This window comes from Panulirus ornatus, chromosome 34, assembly GCF_036320965.1.
Source record: "Panulirus ornatus isolate Po-2019 chromosome 34, ASM3632096v1, whole genome shotgun sequence".
Taxonomy (NCBI): domain Eukaryota; kingdom Metazoa; phylum Arthropoda; class Malacostraca; order Decapoda; family Palinuridae; genus Panulirus; species Panulirus ornatus.
In genome coordinates this window covers 1,373,799-1,400,880 of record NC_092257.1, presented here as the reverse complement: position 1 = coordinate 1,400,880, position 27,082 = coordinate 1,373,799, and the positions used below count along the sequence as shown (strand labels likewise).

At 41.5% G+C, this 27,082-nt stretch overlaps 1 protein-coding gene across 7 annotated transcripts in view; it reads right to left on the bottom strand.

Moving 5' to 3' along the window:
• The window catches only part of BicC (protein bicaudal C), a 95,988-nt gene that overhangs the window by 52,756 nt on the left and 16,150 nt on the right, over window positions 1-27,082 (bottom strand). For 5 of the 7 annotated variants that reach the window (XM_071682166.1, XM_071682167.1, XM_071682164.1 and 2 more), the window contains exons 3-8: window positions 23,431-23,500; window positions 5,714-5,890; window positions 3,682-3,914; window positions 2,199-2,327; window positions 775-884; window positions 532-640 (exon numbers count right to left, since the gene is read on the bottom strand). In XM_071682166.1, coding sequence (XP_071538267.1) covers window positions 532-640; window positions 775-884; window positions 2,199-2,327; window positions 3,682-3,914; window positions 5,714-5,890; window positions 23,431-23,500 — 828 coding nt within the window. Of the gene's footprint in view, window positions 1-531; window positions 641-774; window positions 885-2,198; window positions 2,328-3,681; window positions 3,915-5,713; window positions 5,891-7,356; window positions 7,958-16,490; window positions 16,630-23,430; window positions 23,501-27,082 lie in introns of those variants that run through there. The other 2 variants (XM_071682170.1, XM_071682171.1) reach the window with 2 other exon arrangements.

The following is a 27,082-nucleotide window of genomic DNA, read 5'->3' as shown; positions in this document are numbered from 1 at the left end:
GATATACAGATGGATAGAAAAGAGCTGAAGGTGATCTAACTTATAAACTCTCCCAGGCTAACTTTAAAACTTGACTTACTAGCTCTATGCCACATTGTTAGTTCACTTTCCCTCTTTTATAGATATTACTCTGGTTTGTGCTCCTGAGAGCAGGCTGCTTGTGCACCCACACCACAAGATAGACCATGTGATACTTAGCAAGCTGATGTCACATGATTACTGTTTTGCTAAAAGTTTTGGCTAAAAGTTCTTCTTACAACTTAAAGCTTTTTAACTCTTAACCCTCTCATGTCCTTCCAGAAACTATGACCTGGCACATTCTATAAACAGAAATTTCAGAATTTGAGAATAATTTCCCTTCTCTCTCCTTTTTCCCTTTTATCCTCTTCTCTGTACTTCAATTAAAGCCTGGTAAAATTCTTAGCATCCTAACTTGTTCTTGAAATTCATCACAATTCACCATTTAATCTTCAATTTCCATAAATAGCTTTACATCTAAATAGCTTGCAAAATATAGTGTGTAGCACTTACAATAATATTCTGTCTTGCAAGGTACACATTGTCAATGGCTCCAGAAATTATGACAGACGATTTTTTCAAAGGTGGAAGGGAAAGATCATTGGTATCTGGGAATGTAATCCTGCAAGAAAAAAGAAAAATACATCAAAAATAAAGAAATTTTAGGAAGATTACAGAACTACAGTTAATTCCTCACCTAAACTTTCCAAAATACCTAAAATCACAAAAAGAGTAAAGGACTCCTTTCATACTCACTTTGTAGCGGTGCGCTGCATAATGCGTTTCAGTGTTTCATTATTTCGTCCCAAGACAAAGGAGTGGTGCTGTGGAGATATTTCCACTGTCATCTCCACAGGCATCTGATTCTGGTAAAATATAAACTACTGCTGTACTCGGCAATATAACTGAAAAATCCTAGGCTGTTTATCAAACACTTACAAAACTTTCTAGTAACTATAAAATCCTCGGCTGTCTTTTAAACACACACTTGGCAATATAACAACACCTAAGCTGTCTAACTGTCTATCAAACACTTACAAAATTTTCTGGTCACCACAACAAAATCCCAGGCTGTCTTATAAACATTTAAAAAATATATCTTTCAGAGGGTAACTTTGTATTGCCATAATTTTTACTAATCCACACAACATTGACATACATACTTGTATGCACGTACACCAGTGAATACATGAATTTCAAACACACACATTTTTGGTGTAGTGGTTATCATTGCAACCCACCAACTTCCAGGGTTTACCTTCAAATCTCAACTGGAGAGCCACACCAACTGTTGATCATCCTCTTTGGAGATAGTCAAGCAAAGAGTACCTGGTCTAACCTAGTATATCAAGTTAAATGGTACAAGTTTATGATAAAGAAACATAGCAACATAAGCAAGTCTTTCTCCATAAAATCAGAAATGGTAATTGCAAATAGTGATCATATACACCAAGGTCAGGATGTTTCATACTATTCTCCTGAGGGCAGCACTAACGTCATCAGAAACAAACCCCTGCTGTGTTTTGGTTGAAGAAGAAATACTTGATCATGGAATAAATTAATTTTAAGAGGTTAAACACTTACATATCTAGAGATCTTCATTTTCACCCAAATTAACCTTGGCCTCACTTCCTTACACTCTTTCACACATTCTAACAACTTCAGCATAAGTACCATCCTCTCTTTTGCTCTTGCCATCATACTAACCCAAGATTTTTGCCTCCAAAACATTTCTAATCCATATGCTTCGCTTCCCATTCTCATCCTGGTTACCTCTATTCACATTCAAATGCCTCAGCCTGAGCCTTCAAGGAGGATGAGCACTGCCTGTTTGGCTCCCCTTCCTGCTCCATCAATTAGAAATCAAATCAAGAAGGGGAGAGTTTCTCTCGCCTTTTAGTAGCCCTTTATGATACACAGGGAATATGTTATCCCCATCCCCAGGGATTTGTATATGTAAAATACATGTATGAATTAAGCAAGAAATATGAATGGGTAGTGTTATGCCTTGAAAAAATTGCCCAATACTACATTCAGACCTACCTCTCTGAATTACCAATTACCATTAGAAATCTCAATTTTCCAACATATCATTATGTAAAAAAGTATATTAAAATAAAAAAAATCAAAACGATAGTTTTTGACTGTTTGCCTAAATAAAAAAAATCAACCCCACTTACTGCAAGATTGTCACAATAAGCTTGCAAGATGTATAATGTAGCCTCCTTCACACGAGCAGCATCCCATTCACTCCCCCTGACTGATCCCACAATGAGTGGGGAGATATCATCCGTCAGCTTTAGGTCTACCTATGAACAAATGATCGTATGTAAGAGAGATGCATACAAACAAAACATAAATTTCATGTTACAGATTTCATCAACACAACATAAGGGGGAAAAATCCTGAAGGAATTATATCACATTTAGGAATTATAGTTTCAGCAAGTCATTCAGAAAAAATGAAAATCAGTTTTTGCCAAAATCTATTCCTTATCTTTAGCTCTACTCTCCATACACATCAATCTTGAGCTTACAAGCTTTCTGGGCACTCACATTTACCCTAAATGTAAGACCAAGTGTGATTACACACCTATCCATACTACTACAGCACTTCATATTTAAGGCAAACAAGTAATTATGTAAGAAAACCATCTCCATTCCCACTCTTACCAGCAAAACACTCCATGGCAAACTGTCAACACTCATTACAGTTGTACCCTATCAAAATACATCCTCTTCCTTACAATAGTTCCCTAAATGCTACTATCCTTCCCTTCTGTAGTGGCCTCTTCCCTTTATACCTTCAACCATACAAACCTTTTCTTACTATACTGTTTACGTCCAACAAGACCTAATTTTCTAATGCCTTGATAATGACATTTTTTTTTACCAAAGCTCTTCATGCACTTTCTATTCTTTGTCCGCATGCTTTTTGCTATATTGCCCCTTTTCAAAATTATGCCAAGTGCTCTTCCCATACATTTAGTTTCAACATTCTCCAAGATATATCAAAGATGTTAATACTGTACTAACTTTCTATCTGATCCTGTCACTAAAATTCATTAGCAAACAGTAAAGCAGATTCTATCCTGTTCTATCATAGTTCAACTAAACACAGCCATCACACCATCTTGGCTTTCCACAATGCTCCACCAACAGACTCTAACAATGGTGACATTACTCAGCCATAACACCCTCCTAAACTCATTCCAAACAAGGATAAGACATTAATTCCATCAAAAATATAAAGAAAACATCATTCAGCTGTCTTGCGTACACAAGTTCTTGCACTCCTTTGTGCCCACCAATCAGATCTTTTTTTTTAGTCCATTTCAGTCACTCATCTTATGCCTTTTATAGATTTAAAAATCAGGCATATCCTTTACCATGAAGGGATGTGAATCTCCAGAGAAAATACAAAATATTAGCTACAGAGCCATTCCTAATCTTGAATCCTCTTCCTGCTCACATGCATTGATAGGGACATCCCTGTCCAAAATACGTGAATATTATCAAGAGAGCTCCTCATCGAAAATTCTCTTCTTTCCAATACATAAATGGTTAAGTGGTCCTTTCAACATATCCAGTCATGGTCTAAACGGTTTTCTTATTAGGACAATTTCACTTGTAAAAAAAAAAAGAAAATTAAAAACAAACCAACCTGAACATTATAGGTGTTCTGCACATGAATTATAAGCATATTTGGATCAGATATGTTGATGAACTGCGCACTTGTAGAGAGCGTGAAGGCGAATATAAGAGGGGTTAGTTCTCTTATGGCTCCCCGTGCTTCCTCAAGCCCTGCGAGCTCGTCTCCTCGGCTATTAATTGACACCTGGTTACTCTTCCGCACCTCACTATTTTTATTACCATCTGGAAAGTGGATGCTCACACCTGAAAAAAATTGCCATTATTTGCATGTTTTCCTTATTTTTTATACTATTCGCCATTTCCTGCACAAGCAAGGTAGCGTTAAGAACAGAGGACTGAGTCTTCCTTGTTTAGGAAAACTAAAAACGAGAGGGGAGGATTTCCAGGCCCCCACTCCCTTCCCTTTTAGTCACCTTCTATGACATGCAGGGAATACATGGGAAGTATTCTTTCTCCCCTATCCCCTTATACCATTTCATTTGTTTACAACTATCTCTGGAAGCACAAGTCTGTACACATTTACACAAAACCTGCACATCACTATAATACCGAAGAAACAGAAAATGTAGTTATAAAACTAAGTACAACATTCATATTAGAGGAAAATGGCCGGGGAGATATAATCCACACACTGGCAAACCATAAATTCTGAACTGTGTTTTAAAGTATATAAATATCAAAGATAGATGTTAGAAATCTTTCAGTAAGCCAGCCCTTCACAACAAACTATTAGCAATTCAGGTAATACTAATGGAACTCACTAAAATTGATGAACATGCTGGTAGAAGTTAACAAATGAGGTAAATCTGTTCCTGGTACTTTGCTTACAAGGGAAACTGCAAACAAGAATGAAGAAAAAATGCAAGAGCATGTAAAGTGTGAATGAGATAAAAGTGAATCAATGTCTATGAGGTATACAGGGGGGAAAAGCTCTTAATGGCATGAATCTAGGCATATCTGCAGTCAAGGAAATCATGCAAAGGTTTGCGAGTCCTAGTTGTGGATAGGGGGAAGAGGTCTCTGTGCATTACTCATGACATAAAGGGTGAATGTGGGCAAACATGGCCATTTCTTCGTCTCTCCTAGAACTATCTTGTATCCACACATTAAAGGAAAAAATCATGAGATATTATAGAGAACATTAGTACAAAGATTGTGCCGTGAGTGTACCAGATATAACAGAATCGGTTTTTCCTTCAGGATACATATTGACCAAGGAGGTAAAGTACTTTTAGGTAATGTTCTTTACAGTATGCACACAAAACGTATGACCCCCCAAAAAAAATTTCATTACAAGCAGCAAATATGTGCAAGTAAACCATGCCATGACAGACACGTTTTCTTGGATGGAAAAGAAGTTGATGAACTCTTTGTTTATTAAAGAAATCTACTGTAACATTTTACCCATGTCAAGGCTGATGGGTAACTGAAGAACTCACAAGTAATTGTTGTATATGGGGCCCTTAAGTGCCTCGAATCACCATCACAAGATCACCCAAAATTCAAGTAATGGCATGAAAGGCATTGGATTGTAGATCTATTCTATATCTGGTCCAATTTACAAGGCAGTATTGATTTATGTGACATCTGGCTAAAGACTTAATGCCTATATATTTTACCCTGAGGCAGATATGGCAGATTCAATTTTCAACTAGATATCTGTGATGTGGCAAAAGCTGTTAAATCAGATAATTCAAGGGATGATGTAAACAAGCCTCATGCATTCCTCACACCTCCCAGTAATCATCCTACTCCAGCAACACCTCAAGCCCTCATCATAACCTGTTTTTCTGTATGTTTCCATTAAATATAGCCTTAATCATGGCATGAATATGTGGTATACCACAGTAAGCAGTTTCAGGTATATCCATATACGTTAGATTGCAAAAATTTTCGCTTATGAATGTAATCACTTTTATAACACTGATTTCAATTGCTCTGAGACAATGTATAGCTGCAGCAATAGATCTCCAGGAACATAACCCTATTGTTAAGCAAGGTCCAGCAGTAAAAATGTTAACAATGGATGTATTAAATATTACCTGTTCGTTTGACAACTGGCTGAATTGTGTTGCCTCCTTTGCCAATGATGTGGGAATGATGCATCCAGGACACATCAAGCTTCATGGTAACTTTATTGTGAGGTTCCAACTCTTGTCTCACCAAAGCGCCAGCAACTCGTACAGCATCTTGAGACCCCACTACCCGTACATGTGGGTCTGCAATTAGTACTTGAAGTCACAATAGGAATTAATACAAATATTCAATATAATCTTTGCTGCCTTTTAACAGCCTCCATAATACCTGGAAACTGTTCTGTTTTCGAAACTTCTGAAACATGACTTTATCCTTCATGAGTAAAACTAAAATAAATGGCAGGGATGGAAAATGGTGCAAATTCAGACATTTTCAAAGTTTCAATTATCAGTTAGTAAAAACAAACGACCCATAAAATGCAGCATGCAAGATCAAACCTTATGCTAAAGAAATGCACAGTTCACTGTCTATGTGGCTTTCAAGTAGACCTCTGAGTTATGATTAACTTACCTCTTATATCATCATAAATGTAATTTCCCTTAGACAACACAAGTAAAGATTTATCACCCTGCTCCTCGATACCTTCAGCATAGTGTCAAAGCACAGAGAGCACAAAAATGGTTACCTTAATGACCTATTCTTTTCTCTGACAGTTACTAATCTATTTTTCTCCGGATTATGAAAAATGTTTACTGACCTAAATGACTGTTGAAGCTCAACTTACGGAACTACCAACCACATAGTTGCTGTGAGCACTTTAAAGTTACTAAAACTCGACAGATACTTCTTTAAGAATTGTAACTTCTGGGATTGGATTTATCTAATTAAAACATGAATCATACATCACTGTAAATACAATGACATGGCAGATGCATGACTGAGGAGTCTTGGGTTACAAACGTTAAAGTAACAGCTTCGATAAGAAAGCATACCGGTACACAAGAATCCTTCATTTCCCCAAGGAAAGTGTCTTCCAGCTTTGTGATGTGTGCAACTGATAAGAACTCTCCATGCCTGTCCACGGTATCCGTGTCCACAAGAATGCCCTATCTGAATGTCTTCATTCAAAGAAGTGTTGAATGTGTCCTGTACCACAAATCCAGGAAAATGTGTGTAGATTACGGGTAGGACCGGATTATGAGGTAGAGGTAGATGGCCGAAGGCCACAATAAAAGTCGAGAGAGAGAGAGAGAGAGAGAGAGAGGGTGTTGAGAAGCCATAAAGTAGGCATGAGAAAAAATCCAGATTTCTTTAAAACAATTTTGAAGTGCTTAATAATATAAAACACATTACTCATAAGAAAAACAAAACCCATGAAAAAAGAATAAATGCTTTTAAGAAGCTGTAGTGCTGAGGGCGCCGGGCCCTACTAGTACACGGCCTAACTGATCTATGCTTTCATCTGGTCCTGATTACTATGTACATATTCAAACATGACCACAGGCATCCTAGTATCCTACGAAAAGTTCCAACCCCTCAATCCTGACTCTCTCTTTCACCGTCTTATCAATATCAGAAGTACTCTCAGTTGAATTACATTGTACTGATGCACAGAAATAAAAACATGCAGGATTAAGCATAGTTGATGCCAAGCAACGCTCCCTCAGCGTTCATTCTGAATCACCAGAGAAGTGCATTAAGTACTTACCATATTCATCATCAGGAGGCAAGTCGATCTCAATATCTCCAGCAAATATATCCATCATGGTGGAGAATGGATGATTCTTATTCCAAGGGCAGTATCAAGGCTCTGAGTATTCCACACTCACAAACTGTTCCATAAGAATCTCTTCTTGCTTTGCCATTCTACTTCCCACAGTCCTAAGTGCCAGCTGATAATCTTTTTTCATGAGCCACTTCCTAAACTAGGGCTTTACTGAACTTCTTGGAGAACGCAGGGATAACACGTACCTTTTTCAATAGCAGATGGATATCAAGACATCAATAAAATTACGTCGGCAAGAGTATGGCTCCTATGCGATTGGGCTGTTCCCATTGCTAGTTCACATAAAACAAGATTCACTGATCATCATCCAAGAAACTGTCACAAAAAATCATTATGATCAAATCCACAATTTCAAGATGTTCATCCACCATGGCAACCGAATCAAATTTCATCCCTTTTCAAACTCATTTGAACTTCACGAAGCAAAGGGGATAGTTTTTCGAAATCGCCTTAAATACTAAGAATTTGCCATTTCACTAAAATCATTATAACCAGAGTAGTGTGTGTTACTACGCATCACCACCACCCTTGCCCACCATGCTAAAAGATCTTCAAGACTAGTCAGTGATGTATACAAAGCGCATCCCAACTACCTTTTATCATCCAAGAATTCGTCTTCAGTCTTATCAGCAACGCGTAATCTTATGTAAGTTTCAACAACCTTTGATTATCTGCACACAGCTAAGATAATGAACTGCCCCGTGCCTAGCACTACCTAGTACCATACGACGTACTTTCCTTGACATTCAAGTGGCTACCCTCAACAATAGGTTTATCTTGACTATTTACATTTCTTTTTCTATACAAGCATAGTTTTACCTCAAACTCCAAGTTACCAGAATAAATCTATAAAACCGCTATAAACTTCCTTACCTCCTCCATACTTAGTACAATTTCATTCCCCAATAATAATATATTGTGGACTGCAGCCGTTCGGAGAGTGCTGGGCATGACTATGTCGAAGTCATGCCAGAAAGATGTTTCACCCTCCTAGAAATTACTGCTTGCCAGAGTCACATTTTCTCATCAAAACTCAGCAAACTAGTTTGTCTATTTCTACTTTAAATTAATTAACCCTTTTTTTCACGGTTTCCACACTTTCCGTCGGTGGGTTGTCCAACGACCATACTCTTGTAATAAAAAATATATAGATACAATTACCTAAAGGATATCCAAGTATTGGTCTCGATGATAAAGACCAGTGACTAAATATAAAACAATACCAAACAGGATAATATGGCCATCCCAAATCACTCGACACTGTACGGCCTTCACGAAATATGAACATCTCTACAGCTAACGACATTAACGCCCACAGTCCCACTGCTTCACCCCTCTTATCGAATACGGACCCATTAAAAAACTGTTGTTTTCCACTTTACAGTAATTATTTTCCAGAAAAATATTAGTCCTTGTCGACTGATAGCAATGATTTTTTTTTTTTTTTTATCTCACACACGTATTATAAGTCAGTCTACTGTTGTATCAATTGGACATAAATAGCAAGTGAGGTCGCACTTATTGCTAAATCTTTTCCAAAGCAGTTTTGGTAGCCCACTCATGCCAATGAATCTGTTTTGGCAGCCTAACCCGTCCATTCCAGAAAAGTATCCAGCTCCAGAGAAGCCCCGAACCCTCGGCCAACCCTCTACATCCAGCTCACTAAAACCACCCTGGTCTACATCCCCTGCTAGCGTGGGGAGAACCTGCAATGTGAGGCTGCACGCTTACCCTTTCTGCCGGGTTAAAACTATTACTTGAGACCCTCCTTTCCACCAGATGACCCTACTAGTGTGGCTTAATTACTAAGGATCTTTTTCCACATGCTTCCCACCTTCGTGGCCAATATCCCCTCCCCCACCCGGTGTTGCTCGTCTTAAACATAAAAGCTTGCTGAAACTTTAAACCTGTTCTCTTCAATCACTACCTCCCCCCCCCCCACCCCTCCATCGAAACTATTCTTACAACCCTGTTCTCCAGCTGCATTTCGCCTTTGCCCATCAGGAATTCCTAAAATTCTTATCAGTATTTCCCAATGTCAACCACAAGTCCTATATAATAATCTCTGATAGCGATCTGCCTGTGTTGAAATCACGCTCGTCTGGTCCACTTTGGTCATCTCAATAAGCAGCTGACGTTAACCACGTAAGACCTGATATAAAACCTTGGCTAACCATGCAGCAGGTCATGCACAAGGTCCCAAACAGGTGGATGCCCATGACCTACAAAACACGAGGCAAACCCGAAGCCCAACCTAACAGTCGCGCACCTTCCTAATGTAGCACCTCCCTACAACTGCGGCACGAGTGGTGTCCCTCCTGCTAATGCGACAGGCGTGGCCGTGGGCGTGGTGTCCCTCCTACTACTGCGGCAGGCGTGGCCGGGGGCGTGGCGTCCCTCCTGCTACTGCGGCAGGCGTGGCGTCCCTCCTGCTAATGCAACAGGCGTGGCCGGGGGAGTAGTGTCCTGCTAATGTAGCAAGCGTGGTATCGCCCTGCTACTACGGCAGGCGTGGCGTCCCTCATACGCAAAAGGCGTGACCGGGGGCGTGGTATCCTTCCTGTTAATGCGGCAGTCGTAGCCGGGGGCTTGGTGTCCTTCAGCTAATGCAGTAAAAATAGCAGGATGCGTGGTATCCCTACTGTAACTGCGGCAGGCGTGGCCGGGGTCGTGGTGTCCCTCCTGCTACTACGGCAGGCGTGGCGTTTCTACTGCTATGCAGCAGACGTGGCCGGGGGCGTGGCGTCCATCCGGCTATGCGGCAGGCGAGGCCGGGGGCGTGGCGTCCCTCCGGTTATGCGTGGCCGGGTCGTGGCGTCCCTCCGGTTATGCGTGGCCGGGGCGTGGTGTCCCTCCTGCTACTGGGGCAGGCGTGGCCAAGGGCGTGGTGTACCTCTTACTGAGGCAGGCGTGGCCTGGGACATGATGTTACCCCCTCCTACAAAGACAGGCGTGGCTAGGGGCATGGTTTCCCTACGGCAGGTTAGTGATGGTGCGGCTGGTGGGCGCCAGGAGCGAGGTCGGGGACATAATGGTTGCCTTGTGAAGGCTGTAAGGTCCTCTGTGCCCGGCGCCCCACCACCACACACCCACACTCTACATTCCCCCAAATCCCTCACATACATATCCATTTGATCTTAACGCCACAACCCATCACTGATGACGCCTCCTTCCCGTGTCCCTACAACACAACCTCCCATCTTTCCTAATACGTCAACTGCCACTACACCATCCTTCCTCCCCCGTCAACTGCCCCAACACCAGACTCTCCAATCCTTGCTCCCCCCCTCCCCCCATCAATTGCCCATACACCATACTCTCCCATCCTTCCTCCCCGTCAGCTGTCCTTGCACCCAACCCTCTACCATCAGCCCCAACAACACTACCCACACACCTCGTCGGTAATCGAGATTCAGTTGTGGTGGAAGCCTTGTCATGTCATGCAGCTGGAAGACATAACAAACCTTGTCCGGGTGCGTCCTGCTCTCTATGACCCTAGAGATCGGAAACAGATTGTCATCTCAGCACTTAAGATATGATTTGTTTTACAAGACAAATAATTTTTTGTTTTACAAGACAAATAATTCACACGAGTTTAATCACCCAGTACTAACAAATGTACATTACATAAACACAATTACTAGATACGCATATTTTGATTAAATTATCAATATTATATTAGGTCTTTTGGTGGAGAGTTTATGCACCCACATTGTTCCTCTTCCTCCTAAGCCGCCCAATACACAGAAAAAGAAATTCTAGAGTGCATGTGTCCTACCTTCTGACATCTGACAGGACGCCGACAGTCACTTTTCTCGACTATTTCTATGTGAAAGGGGAAGAGTCAATTTGACCGAGTCAAATGACTGTATTATCTCGACTCGTTTGATGAGAATGCAGCCTATACGCTGTTCTGCCGACTATTGTTTTCAAAAATTCGCCATATATGCAAGCAAATTAAATATTTCCACTCATCAGAATTGATATTTGTATGATTTCCTACTACCAGGGCAGTCGATAAATTCAAATTACAGCGAAAATACAGGAAAATCTAACTAGATGGGTAATAAACCATCACATAAACTTAAGAACTGGCGACATTTTTGAACGATCGCTCAGTGGGGAGAAAAAATACATAAAACACCCACTGTGATGAATGAAAATGTAATACTTCACACACCCGACATTAACGTTATGAAAGGAATGTCATTAAGGAGAGTACATCAGCAGGTTAAGTTCCGCGCTCTAACTGCAAGGTCACCCAGTGGACGAACCTTGTGACCATTACTAATCTTTACCGGACCGGGAAGGTGGTCTACATCAGTTGGGGGCCCCCCCATCTCTTTAGCCGCCTCCACCATCATTTTAAATTGATATCTGCTGTCCGCATTCTCTATTTCCCGCTTATTCACCCATGAAAGAATAAACTCACAAAAACAGCGACAAACGTTAGTCTTCCGGAGCAAGGTTTGAGCGTCCACCCTTCCAAACAAACTCCCTTATTCATTGTGACTGACATCGACTAACAACAAGTCGCAGTTACGACGCATAACCTTAACTAACCTAACCCTCGGCAGCTGATACATGTGCGGAGGTTACTACACTACGGGACTCAGGCCAGCACAGGCTGCCCCATGACACCCAGCCAAGCAACTCACACCGCTGACTATACTGAAGAAAAGGGGGAGACTGACTGCTCGCTGGATACGGGTTTCCTTCTTAATTTTCTTCTCCAATGCTGGTGGAGAGCGTTGGAGGGGAAGCTCTAAGGAAGGGGAAAAAAGGGGGTAGGGGAAACAAGCCCCCGTTTTTGCTTGAAAATGTAACCATCTCTCCATGATTAATTAAGAGGTAAATCTTGTAATTACATGTGAAAAATATTTTTCATTTTTCTTTTCATCTTACGGTAAAAATCACTCCATAAAATGTAATTGGTCTTAACATGGAGCTTTTTTTAAGGGACTATGTGATAGCATTCCTCAATCTGAACACGCTCCACTGCCTTTCGCTCCCTTCCTCCCCCCGCCACACACACACACACAAAAAAAAAAAAAAAAAAAAAAAAAAACCGATAGGAATATTCCGATTTGTTATAGTAGCCGCCCTTACTACCAGCCTAGCACGGGTACTCGAGATCCTGACGAGGTTAGGTGTCACCGTTCTTACAACCAACTTGGTCGTCTCGATCTAAGTATTGCTTAACCTTAAATAACTCAAAGTTTCCTATACCTAGCCACTTATTTTTCATCCATGCTATAACTGAAATGATTTGTGAGCAGCTGACAATTTGAATGAGTTACATACAATAAAGACAAGATCTTTCCTGCGAATCAATGTTGTCCCTTACATTACCAATCTTAATCACAAGGTTATCTATAGGCATTCTAATCAGTCAGACCAAGCTTGTCTGTAGTAAAGGACGACCGTCCATCATTTCCATACAAGAACTACAAAAACTTTCTCACTGGTTTGCTACCTAATCCATCGAACTCCAGCTGCCTGTGCTGGGGTTTTCAAGACATTTTCAATTAGGTATATATAACCAGATGCCATCTCATCCAAGCACCTTTTTTTCCTGTGTCTACGTATTTATGAACGAGCAAGACAACGTACAAATGATAAACTTCGTCACATCATGCATTCGAACTAGACAAGTTTCGCAAAAATCCATGCCAAAGACTTAACGAAAACACTAAAACCCCAATCCCGATGACCACACCTTCCTCACAACGTATCGGTTCTCCGGTCTGTATACACACGAACTCACGACTTCATAAACCACTGTATCACTCAATTCCTAGGATATACTTATTAGGAACAAGCTCTTCTAAAAAATCCACAGCGAGATCTCCAACTCTTCATCCTCCTTCCCTTTCGTTCGCTTTAATACAGAAGCAAAGATCTACATCCGTTCTTCAGTAACAACCAAACATCAAATATACTGCAACAGGAAACATTCTTATTTGAATTCTAGGCACTCAAAACCTTAAGAGCGTCAATGCACGGAATCCACCAACCACCGTACGAGTCACGCCAGCTCCTCACCTCCGCATACATGCATATCCTGCTTCACCCCTTGTGCATGACCGATGATTAGGTCTCTATCTAAACCTGACCCTTCAGGCTCTGATTAAAGGTTAGGCCATTATACCCCAAGAATGGTGGCAAAGTGTAAAGAGATTATCCCCTGCCAGGAAATCACGCATTCAGCCAGAAAATATTTAAGGAGGGGAGACGTTGGTTGTCGAGCCACGGCGCCGGAGTCAAGCGGCCGCACAAGACCCGAATTGATCACTTCAATTACCGCCCGTCTGGAGCCTACCAGCCGCCCGCACAACCGCACCTTTGTATGGATTCCTAACTTGTTGGTTTACACTCGGCTCAGTCCTCCACCCGTGCCGGAACCGGCAACATCGCCATCATGAGGTCCCCCATCCGGCTCCGATAATGGCCCACGAAACCCTCCACTACTGGGGAACACACACACACACACACACACATCCAATCAACCATACCCACTTCCATGTTGCGTCCCAAGAGAAACGGGGGGGGGGGGGGGGGTTTAGATGAGACACTGAAATTACTGAAGTTGACGTCCTGTGCCTGATGATGTGGCCAAATCGCGTGAGAGAGAGAGAGAGAGAGAGAGAGAGAGAGAGAGAGAGAGAGAGAGAGAGAGAGAGAGAGAGAGAGAGGTATATGAGGTATTAAGAGGAACAGCACGCCTCCATGTGGGGTGACTGGAGGTGTGACACGACTTCAAAGGAATTGGCCTGCAGTAAGCGGCAGGAGTGACACAACTATGTAACAAATACAAAACCATTGCTCCACACTATCAATCACCATTATAAACCCTTGCTGTACACGCTGTCACCAGTACAAGATCACTGCTCTACACATCATAAATATAAGACTGCTCCACACGCTTCATCAACAACACAAACATCCATAGAATAATAATATAATACATGTACACAAATAATCGAGCATAAATAGGATGAAACCGACAAGTTATTCACTTGTTGGGACTTTCGCCAGCATAACAAGAGGGGGAGTTGAAGAAATTTCGATATAAAACGTTCTTACCTCACACTTCCCATATTTTCACCAAAATAAAATACTAACAATAATAATAATAATAATAATAATAATAATAATAATAATAATACGGAGAGGTGGAGGATGCCCTGGATGATGAGATGTATTGCAATTCTAAGGAAGATAAACCCAGTATTGAACACAGCCCAGCAGCTCTGTCAGACGTCACGCTATAGGAAGAAACATTACCAAGGATGGCTTAGTTCCAGGAGGATTATCCACAATACAAGCTAACAGAACAGATAAAGAATGTTCCAAGAGAAATGCGAGGCCTAAAGTGCTGCATAGTTAGTGGCAATGAAATCCTCGTGAAAAATATTGTGAACATTGAAAATCACTCTAAAGTTTCATGATCAAATAATTTGAAGTTATGAAGAGAAAATTTACGGGTTAAACAGTCTTATATGAAGCAATATTCCGGAAAATACAATTCTCAGATTATGAGCAAGACAAGGCTAGTGTCTAGCGACAACGGACGGAAAGTTGTGCGATGTCCACCATGCTAACGACACAAAAGCTTGGATGGCCGGCCACACTCTTAAAGGCACAAAACATATATTGCAAGCTTTATCGACTAGATGTAAAAAAAAATTAATACAAAATTAAAGTTTCAGGTTCCTTATTTCTAACAATAAGGTGTTGTGACATTTCTTCCAGTTTATTTAAATCTACCCCTAAAAACTTTTTCACGTTCTTAGACAGTGTTCCAGTTTGAGTCCAAATCTTTGACACCAAACTGTACAATTCACATGATTAAGATCTCCATATAGGCCAAGTCGCCAATAGTACCTATAGCCTAGCCTTAATCTAGCAGTTACATCATGTAATCTGCAGATCTTATTACTTTCTCAATATACATGCTTTACTTTACATATTTCACAGCTCACAGGATGAGCATGGGGTGCATAATCAATTTGCAGAGTTATAGGCACAAATCAATCTAAACGGTATGACATACAGCGCCCACAAGTCTTCACATTTTAAGTGTTACAACAGACAGAAACGTGACCCCTCCCGTGAAAAGAATTTGACAACCTATGTAAAGTAACGGCCAACGTTGCGAAATATGGTGGTGTGAAACTGGCGGGTGGTCGAATAGACCCGAGACCAACGGCCAAACTATCATCCAGCTGAAACTGACAACGTTACAGACGATATATATTACGAGTGAAGTGTAGATATGGGTCTTGCCACAACAATGGTTCTACACTTATGGTCAACACATACAGTATAACGATTTAATCAAACTCCTAATCTGCCGCGCTGAAGATGTAGCTCTGGCCAACATTTCCAACCAACCGATCAACTCTCACTGAAACTACAGCTCCAGCAATCACCACCAGCATGCAAAACCAGCGATAAGCCTTTAAATCAAAAACCTATTCAATGCAGTTAAATTCTTGTCTTGTCACGTGGTCTACAGTGGAACGTTTTTTATGGTGCTGGACAACCAATTCACCATTAGGATCAATCAAACGTTTCTCCTAAACATGCATCAACACTTGGCTGGAAAACACTTTACACGAAAACATACGCATGTTGGAATAACATTGCTGTTCCACCTCCCAATAAATAAAATAGGTAAGAGAAGAGGAAAAGCTTCGACTTTCTTATTTTATGGTTAGGAAGTCTCGCAGGCCATATCAGTAGCAGCACTTGTACCTTTCAGTCAACAAACTGCACAACCGGAATTATATAATCAAATTATCAAAAGCAATGCTTTCTCAGCAACGGGCCATTTCTAAATCAATCTAGACTTGAAACCCCTTAATTAACTTCCGATCTTTTTTTCGAGAGTTTATTATATAACAGTGTTCCTTCCGTCCAATATACTGTATATCGATTTGCGGTAACACAGGGCACTGATAAAATCACATAATCCAAAGTCCGGTATACACTCATCATACGCAGTACTAATTCCTAAGTCCATCCAGATAGCGCGGAAGGCCTTTTTATACCGTTTGGTAAATCCACAAAATCTTGGATAAGGACCCGCGCGGCGGTGTATGTCGTCCCCTAAGGTGTGGAGTGCCAGGACCCACACCCGACCAGCCGAGACGAGGAACAGTACTGGCTGCAGCGGGGCAGCCAAGGGAACACAACCTCCACTGGTATCACACTCGCGCCGCTCCACTACACACACTCACACATGGACTCTTACACAAACCACACGTGAGGCCCTTGTACCAACCCACCAACCCTCCTGACTGTAGCTCTCACCACAGACGTACACCAATATTTTCTCTCTAAACACCAATAGCTCAGCGTAGAAGTATATCTGCAATCGGCGAGCCAAAGTACTGTTATCAGTGCTGTGGCACACACATACCAATATTTTCCTTTCCTACGCCATCGTGATCCCGGACGCAACCAATCCAAAGGATCAGATAAATGTATACGAGAAGCAGCGAGGGCTATCAATTCCTAAATTCCTCGTAGTCCAGATTTCCGATAATTCACCAACCGGGTGTAGTGAAACACCCTGCCGGCAAGCATAAGTACTGCAGACTGTATGGTGGGCGACTGCCTATAGGACTAGGCTGCGACTGACGTGAGAACCGACTTGAAGGCCAAGCGCAGGCTCAGCCACCTGTTGATACAAAGCCACGTGCATCAGCCAAGATCTTACCTCCCAAGACCAAAGCACGCAACATTCACTTGAAGTAACGTGTACTGTGGGGGAGGCAGTGAAAAACATGAAGGCGACTATCACCTACACACAAAAACACTAACACTGAACCTTTTACACTGTGCGACGATTGAAACGGATTGCTCTAATTTTGTAGTGCTCAGATGCTCAATGTTTCACTGGTCATGCCTCTATGATCAACTTGCCCCTCCTTGGTACTGTCGTCTTCTCTGGGAAAGAAACAAAGTGAAGCTAAACGACTCCACATGACATAAGGCTGGCCATCAAATAGAAGATAACACGTGTCATATAGGTACTTCCACTATGCTGTTTTTCAGTCTCGCGAATAGTTGACAAGGATCGACACTACATCATTCATGTCTAAGCAACAGCACACAGGCCAGAGAAATGTTTGTACGGGAGAACTGGTAACGAAGCTCTGCGTTTGCTCTATTTATCACCAAGAGTGTTGTACGAGTTTTGCACTGGACACGTCTCGTGAGAGTACGCCTTCCCTTCTCCTAGGTGCAATAACCAATGATGAATGGCAAGCCACGGTACGACTAATCAAATTTCCCGCAGAAAATTATACCATACTCATACAACTAACGTCCACCAGTAAAATCAGAGCAAGAAAGTTGGAAGCGAGTGCGGCCGGTGGGAAAGATTCGTTCCAAAGGCAGAGCGTGGCGGCTGCGGACACACCGGACTCATTATCTGGGGGGTTAATGTATCACACCCGCCTCTTGACAGCTCAAGTGCCCTGTTGTGGTTAATATTCAACAGAACGCGCCCCTGCTCAAGCTATTACATCTCGCGTTGGGGCTCTCCCCTTTCTACAGGGAACGCTTGATGTCTGTCTTGTCAGGTGGCTCTCACGCAGAGCGCCATGAGGCCAGGGGGAGACGGTAGCGGGGTGGGCATGCACGGTGGGAAGTGGAAGCTGCTCAAGAAAGCAAAAACGACTATTCCAGTAACGTATCAGCCTTAAGAGTCTGGCAAGACGCGCGCAAATTAGTTCTAAAGACCACGTTTTCGCCCGTATGCCGCTTACTTATCGCACCACTGCAGGAGAAGTTTTTCATGCACCAACTCCTCTGCATCCCTTACGCCGTTACAAAGCAAAGGATACGCAGGATCAACTAAAGCGTTATGGACTTCATTACATCCTGATTTTCCCAAAAAATAAGGGCAATCAACCACCATGATGATCACTCCCCAATACAAAGGCCTTCATGTGGGTGAAAAAAAAATCACAGGGAATTATATGACTTTTGCTGCATGACCTACCAAGCTCAATTCCATTTGGTTCATCTTTCCTGATGAAATTCTACCTGGTTGAAGGAACAGTAAAACAGTGCTTAATCTACCATCCAGCTGGTTACCATGGTATAGGGTAATAGTTTACCTCCTCCTTGCACCATCCTGATGCTGCATTTATTGACTAAACGAATGAAAAGTTTATGGAATTCATAATTTATAAAATCTTACCTTAGGTGCCTCTAAGGTTCTCTCAGTCATCTGTTCCTGTCGCTATTTCGCTCAAACTGGAAATGGCAAACAAAAACAAAAAAATCCGACTGGCATAAACACTTTTCTTCTAAGTTGGGCTAGATCATTGGAGATCTCTTCCCTTCTCCATCCTGAAGTGCAGGGAAAAAGGCAAAATTATATCCTTATCTAACCCTCAGCCGGCAGCTCCGCTATCAGTCCTCCCAAACCTAACATTTATTTACTCGACGTATCCCCAAGTGGATAATGTTCAGAAATAAGATCCAACAATAACAATGTTGGCATAATATCATTTAAACCAATTGCGCCATCTTGGTCATGGGATATTTCATCAGGTTCTATGATGACATCTAATAACGTCAACGTCTGCCTAAGTATAGCGATCGTCATAACAAGTCCAGCACCTTCTCTCCCTGGTTATAACTACCTGTTCTAAACCATACTAAACTAGACAGCAGCAAATTCATATGTTTTACTTTTTAATATAAGTCAGTATAATACACAGGAACCTCTTTCCGACAAGGAAACCAGTAATCAGCTGCTGATACTGAGGTCAACCCTAAAATAACACTGGTCTGTCACGTAGTGTCACTAGCCTACCATTGGATCCAGTCTTTGTCCCTACCTACCACTGGAACCAGTCTTGTATCCCTGATCTACCAATGGATCCCCTCTGGTATCCTTATTCTACCAGTGAGCCCTCTAGTGTCATTGAAGTATACCACTGGTCCTATAAGATGCCATCCTACTAAGGTTAACAAAAGCCACAACTTTCCCGATGCCTTATAGTGGAAGAGCAACGTCTCCGACTGCACCAGTGTTGTCAACTTACCAAACATCCAGTCAGCAAACCGCTTCTCCAGATACCCGGATGATGCCTGGTAAGGAGGAAATGGCGACGAATCCTGTGGCGAGTAGCAAGTATATGCCACGAAGGGGGCCGTGCCGGTGCCCAAGGGATCCCACATCTTGCAAACACCCAAGCACAAGGCCGCTTGGTTCTCATCCGTCTTGAATATTCGCCTTACGTCATATCTAGTTCCATCAATAACATGCCATGAAATTTCCACCATGCATCAAGGCGTACAATGTCAGAAACACTCTAGGCACTGCTTCCTACCACTAACATGAGGTATCAAGAGAAACTGTGGCTTCTACAGATTTAACCTCTTCCCTACTCGTGAGAACTCTATCGCCATTGGTTTCCCACACTCGTCCGATTTCTATCAAGTGCACTGCATGGCCTAGACTAATTCACACAATTGAAAGGAATTATTCAATGAATTCTTTAAGAATGAGAAACATTTATGAATATTTCTCAATGTCTTTAAAATGACTGTACATATATATGAACTTGATATTTTACAGATCTTGCTAGTCATGCCAACGGAGGGGATGCAACCATAGATTGCAGCTGTTTTAAGCATCAACACTAACTCAAAAACAATATAGTTCCTTACATTTCTCGTGTCCTGGACTTGAAGTTCAAAATCTATAACACAGGCAAGGATAAGTAGGATAAACAAATAAAGATGGAGACAACTTGAGAAAATGTCTCAAACGTACAAGCGTCCACGTCAAAAAAGAGTAAGTACAAATCAGTGAAAAAGTGGATGACTTGTTACTTCAAAGTATATATATATATATATATATATATATATATATATATATATATATATATATATATATATAGTTACTGAAGTCGGACAATGTTACCTTTGTCAATAAAGTCATTTACTGTGAAAAAATAACGAAATCACAGCTTCAGCAAAAAACTAGAAAATAACATGTACATTAGTTATGGACACACAGTTTCACTTTCACTAAATTTGCAAACTTACTACCACTATATCAATCATTTAACATACCTTGATAGGCAGATGACAGAAGGCCATGTAACTAATTGCGATGCAACGTACCAAACACAAATTTAGGAGTTATCACGATGTATCTGTGCTATGAGCCTTAAGAGAAAAGGGTACCACGCTATTTGTCAACTGACCAAGTCAGTCCTTAAGACTGTGTCAACCATACTTCTCATAATCTTACACATTTACTTAATCTATCTTTTCACACCGATGTTACTAACTTTGGGCACACCAGTGTTGTAGGCGTATACGTTCAACTGATACTTCTACACGTACAAAAATATTGCAGCAGCAGAAATAGTATTTTACTGAAAACATTTACGAAATGGTTAAAAATTAAAACGACTTCCAGTCTTGCTTGTTACAAGTGGGACGGAAAAAAATTTAGAAAACCGCAAAAACCCTACTTTGTCGCCAAGAAGTGCACGTAGCTCTTTCTACTCAATAGCTGCCACCTGTTCTATGCAGTTCCTGCCAAAGAGTAATTACGCATAGTTCATTTTGAAAATGGGTACACATCCACAGTAAGGTGCGGTGCCGATGTAACAATACTGCTAGTAATTGGTTTTCATATTCATAAGCATTTATAATATTTAGTTGCATTATCAATAATTAATGCATTTCAAAATTCTGACTTTTCAGATCACATCATCTCAATCTAAACTTATATAGCATTTTATTATTGAATATATAGCTCGTTTATCCTTTCTCCCCATGATATATCTTACGTTCTAAAATCCTTTGCAAAACTTGCACCATATTCCCATACTCTTTTGTTTGCTATAAAAAAAAAAAACTAGCCAAAATAAGACCTATAAGCCGAATCTACCCATACGTACGAGGTCCAACATTATTTCCTCGTGTCTGTCCTTTCTTCTAGCTATGAAGTCAAACGCCCAGTGCTGTTGGCCATTTACACGCTGCAGATATACTGCAGATTCATTTCTGGAAGATGATCAAAAAAGGATATATCCACTTGGTCAACACCCAAGTACTATTAAACCTTTAATTTTCTTAAATATGTTTATGTCAAAGAATGCAATAATGATGCGTATAATAATGTGTGCCCCCTTGTTACACATGTGTGACGTTCGACCACATTCGTTTCACTTAACAGCACAGTATCATGTACTTATGTACGGTGTCCCCACCTGTCAACTTTAACATGATTCATTGCTGTTACATTTGGGTACATGTATCGTTATCTTGACAAGTCAATGACCTGTCGACACTTATCCCCTCATACCTTCAACTGCACCAATTGAAGGTGTGCTTCTGGTAACAGTTTACTTTCATCAGAAGGTGCCAGGCCCTAAAGCGTTCAACCAGCAGGAGTCACATACCACCAAGATCTGAACGAATTTGCTCAAACATCCATCAACCAGGTGTACGTAAATTGCAGGGCAATGCAGGAACTGACAATAGAGCCAGACCATCTGATACAGATCGCCTTCAACTGATCTTACGGCACCAAAGCAAGAACACAATTTAGGTGAGGCTGCGAAGTTATTGCGCGTATTTTGTTACTGCCAGAGACAACCTAACTGATCGCCATTATGACAATCTTACGCGGTGACATACTGGCAATGTACAACAATGCCTCCCAACCTACCTACTCGTACACAATGAACGATATCATATCCTGCGCGAGTAATGTACTTAATCACTATATACCTAAAGTATCTAAAATCGTCACTATCAATCAAGGAACGGAAGATCTCATTCCAGCAAGGGCATTTTAAACACACCTGTATACATTGATGGATTTATTAAACATGAAAGCTACTTCCAACGTTAGCGAGGTAGCGCCAGGAAGCAGATCCTTCCACTCTCATACACATACATGCACATATATATATATATATATATATATATATATATATATATTATATATATTATATATATTATATATATATTATATAATATATATATATTTTTTTTTCATACTATTCGCTATTTCCCGCGATAGCGAGGTAGCGTTAAGAACAGAGGACTGGGCCTTTGAGGGAATATCCTCACCTGGACCTCTTCTCTGTTCCTTCTTTTGGAAAAAAAAAAAAAAAAAAAAACGAGAGGGGAGGATTTCCAGCCCCCCGCTCCCTTCCCTTTTAGTCGCCTTCTACGACACGCAGGGAATACGTGGGAAGTATTCTTTCTCCCCTATCCCCAGGGATATATATATTCACATTTGCTTGCCTTCATCCATTCTTGATGTGGCAGTGGTCTCGCGTTTCCTTGCGCTCCCGCTTAAGAAACAGCAGGGAAGTAGGCCGGTAGGGGCCTCTCCATTACCCGCAGTGCCAACCAGGCAGCCAATATTGTTGCTGTGTAGCCTCGCTCTACCTCCATGCTCTTATGACAGTAAAGAGCAAAATTTCTTTGATCTGGATTCTGCGAATCTTTCAATATTCACGAAAATACATGACTATATAGTTCAACCAATGTCAAGGCTCAAGAGAGCACTTGGCATAACAGGTTTTAATAAGATGTCCTTAGATGAAACTACCATATGTTAAACGTACACTGCAAGTTTCTTTAATAAGGAGAAATACTAAGCCCGCTACCCGGAAGCGCTTATAATGCAAGCATCCGTAACTAAACTAAATAAAAATTTCTAAGGTACCGTAAATCTCAAATCATCACAACCTGCTATCTGTCGGCAACCTCTTCCATTCTTTTCTGAAACAAGCATGCCATGTTTTCTGCACTACGCCACAAACACTGTAGACCGTGATTTTATAAAACCAAATACGAGAGAGAGAGAGAGAGAGAGAGAGAGAGAGAGAGAGAGAGAGAGAGAGAGAGAGAGAGAGAGAGAGAGAGAGAGAGAGAGAGATGGAGGGGGTGGGATCTTATACAACGATTCACAACATATGTGCATTTACTTACCCTTCTTGTTTCTGGCCCCCACTTTCAGAAACTTTGGGTACTTTATCTCAGTCTTGGTGTCGTCCATTATCTGCAAAGCCAAGAGAAATAAATGAATCCAAAGGGATTTAAATCTACAGTTTAGGGCTAAATATATTATTCTGCTCGCAAGATCTCACGAAATGAAACTGATTATGGATAAAAAATTTCATACATGAACATTTAGAATGTACATCTTGACTTACGTAAAGTACGCGCCTAAATAGCTTACCTAACTACAAAGCAACAAGAATACAGAAACAGACTGGGTTACAACAAAATCTAAACTACGTATGGGACGCCAGTGCAGGGTAGGTATTGAGATGTTCCGGAGACAGACAGCAAATTGCTAACTCCGGCCAATCTTACCTCCGAAAAAGGATGAAGCTCGGTACTGAAGTAACTGAAGTAAGATGTACTGTCACTCTCCACAGAACTGTCGTCAGGCCCTCTAGGACCGTTAATTGTTTCCACTTCATTAAGACGTAAATCCGACATTTCGGACGGGATGCTAGCTGTTTCCGGGTGAAATGTGTTGCTGATCACCGTGCAGAACACAAGATTTGATATCCTGAAGGCACCGAATTCAGAAGAGCAGCTTGGATGCAAAATTATCTCGCAAGCAGCAACTGCTATTACAAGACGCGACGTCGTGGTTTAGCACTTTGAAGGAGCGGGCGTCGTACCGCAATCCGACGAAGGGAGAAGTGTTGCGATAGTGTTCGCCTACTTTGTCATGTATCATGGCAACTGGAAACGGATCTTCCCTACTCTCCAACGTCCTACACCAAAATGAACAGTCCTGGGGACAATGGCATGACATCTGCAGTACAAGTTCCCCCACCAATCTAACCCCCAAGATTCCCACCCATATAAGCAACCCCCTCTACCCATACTTGTTCATCCGTATTTCTCATTTTACTGTCCTATAAATATAACAATCTTTTAAAACACCGTCTTGTCAATTCTACGAAAACTGTACAAAATACGCGCATGACGAGCCAACCGACTTGAACTAAAGGTTATCACATGATACAGAAAAGGAAAAATAATATAAATATATAACAATAGCCTCTTCTTCCGAGGCTAGGCGGTTGCCCGACCAATAATATGTGGGACGTCTCCCAATGCACCATCCGAACCTGACCAATAGTATTTCATCATCAGCTCCTGCATTGTGATTGGTTCAAGCTACGCTAGGCCCATATGGTGAAGGCAGTTACGAGGCGCCTGTGATTCTGGCAGCAACGTTTCTTTGACTCTTGTGCAGAAAATAAATTGAGGACGGAGTTTTTGTTTTTACTGGGACAAACAGCAAGAAAACTGGTTTCCCAAAATTTCTAGTTGTACTTCACATCAATAAGGTATTGAGAAATGACGCGGAACATACATCCCGATCTTAGCTTGCCATTCAATTTCCTTAGTTTTCTATCCCACAAGAACATTCTCCGAAAATTCTGAGCTAACAAAACTGATACACCTTTTTATCTGGTCAACTGTCATTTTGTCTTTCATATTACCAAGTTACAGGGTCTCCAGCCTGGAGGTTTGCGGACTACAACGTAAAAGCAACATATCTACTGGAGCAGGTTTGATAAACAAAAGAAAACAACCTAATTGTGGCTGTGAGGTTTACAAAGTAAAACAAGAAGTAACACGAAAGAAAAAAAAATACAAATCCGAGCTGTTCAGGTGTTGTACACCCGCCGCCATGAAGATGGAACAGTTACAAAAACATGGAAAACTTGCAAAAGACAAGTGGAGGATTTCACGATTGTGCTCGTAAGGAAGGCTATGGTCGCCCCAGGAGTCAGATGTCAATGATCGTACTGCTCTTTAAACATCCCCTGTACACGAGGTCGGGGCACCTTAAGCGTGGTGTGTTGTAACCTGTCACCATGTTTGTGTCTCGCACATCTGGCTGCTGATGGTCAGGTGGGAGGGACCTATGGTGGGTGACCAGAGAGGAGGAGGGGGAGGAACACTGTCGTGTGGCCACCAATCCCAACACACATAAGCCTCGCCTGTCGTCGAATTTTTTTGTTTGCTTTGGTATATTTTTTCCTAAGGCTTTCAGCAACTTAAGGCTATGACGTCTTTCTTTCGCCAGGATCTGAATCTTCGCTCATGTTCAAATTTCACCATCTCATGTACTGCACTGATGCCACCGGTACACTGTATGTACTACATATAATAGAACAGGAACGTTCACTCTGTACATTGCTTGAGGCACGAATTGACATGTTCATTGTAGCCTAGTATCTGTCCTCAGTAATCCCCCCCCCCCCACAAGCACCCACACAGTTTCTAACTTCAGCATTAGGCGGCTGCTTGAGGAAAACCAAACAATGGTCTCTTGGGTAAAATGCAACCGTAGATACTGTGCCGACTGGGTGGTATTTGCCGCCACGTCGGCCCAATACCCACAAATCTTTTATTTCCACTACTTATATCTGTTATTATCTATATCTATTATCATTACATCAAAATTACACCTTTTTTATAGGTATTTAGGAAAGATGACAGCATCATGCACTAAACAGGGTGCAGGCCTAATGACCTTCCTCATAGGTCGATGGCCGTAAAACCCAACAAAAAAAAAAAAAAAATGGTCAGGTTTGCAAGCATCCAGGATCTAACAGTCGTGTGCTGACACACACACACACACACACACACACACACACACAGTTGTAATCTTCCCCTCACGATGGCATGACATCGTATAACACCACCACCTCAGCGATGTTACACAACACTACCACAATACCCCTTTCCATACCACACTACCACTACGCTGTACCACACTACTACCACAATACTCCCTTCCACACCACACTACCACGCCACTCCCTCCCTCACAGTTACGTCCGATCACACCACACAACCACGCAAATCATTCACATCCCCACGTCCCTGTCACTACCGCACAAACCCCCAACCACATCCCACCATCTTTGCTCATCCTCGGCTAATACTGGCGCTGGCAGACACGTGATAGGACTCCATCCTCTTATCAAAGCCGGCGCACACAGCTCTCACTACGCTTATAGTTTATAGTCATACTATGCATAGTGATACACCACTTGTATATCATGGTGGATAGTGAGAGACTATGGAGGAGTACTGACCTCATGAATAAACTGCAGTGTGTGTACTGCCTGTATGATAGTGCACCAAGATTACATAAATGTACTGCATGTAAGATGGTAGTACACAGACTACAGAGGTGGGTTATACTGTTTGTATGATGCAGTATAGAGGCTATGGTGTATCGCCTGTATGATGGGGTCTAGAAACTGCACGAGAAATAAAAGTTTTACACAAAAAATCTTACAAGGAAGACCAGGAAATAATGTAACATAACTTTAAAGAAACAGGAAAAAATTAAATGTACAATGAACAAAAAAATGACGTAGCAACTTTAAAAAAAACAACTAAATATGTAAGACAACTTTACAACAAAGGAAATATCGTAACACAATCTTATAAGGAAAGACGGAAATACTGTAACATAGGGACAACAAGGAATAACATAACTTTATAATGATTAACACAAAATAATTCAACCTAGGTGTATAAGGGACAACAGAAAATAATGTTCCATCGCTTTTTATAACAAACAGGAAATAATGTA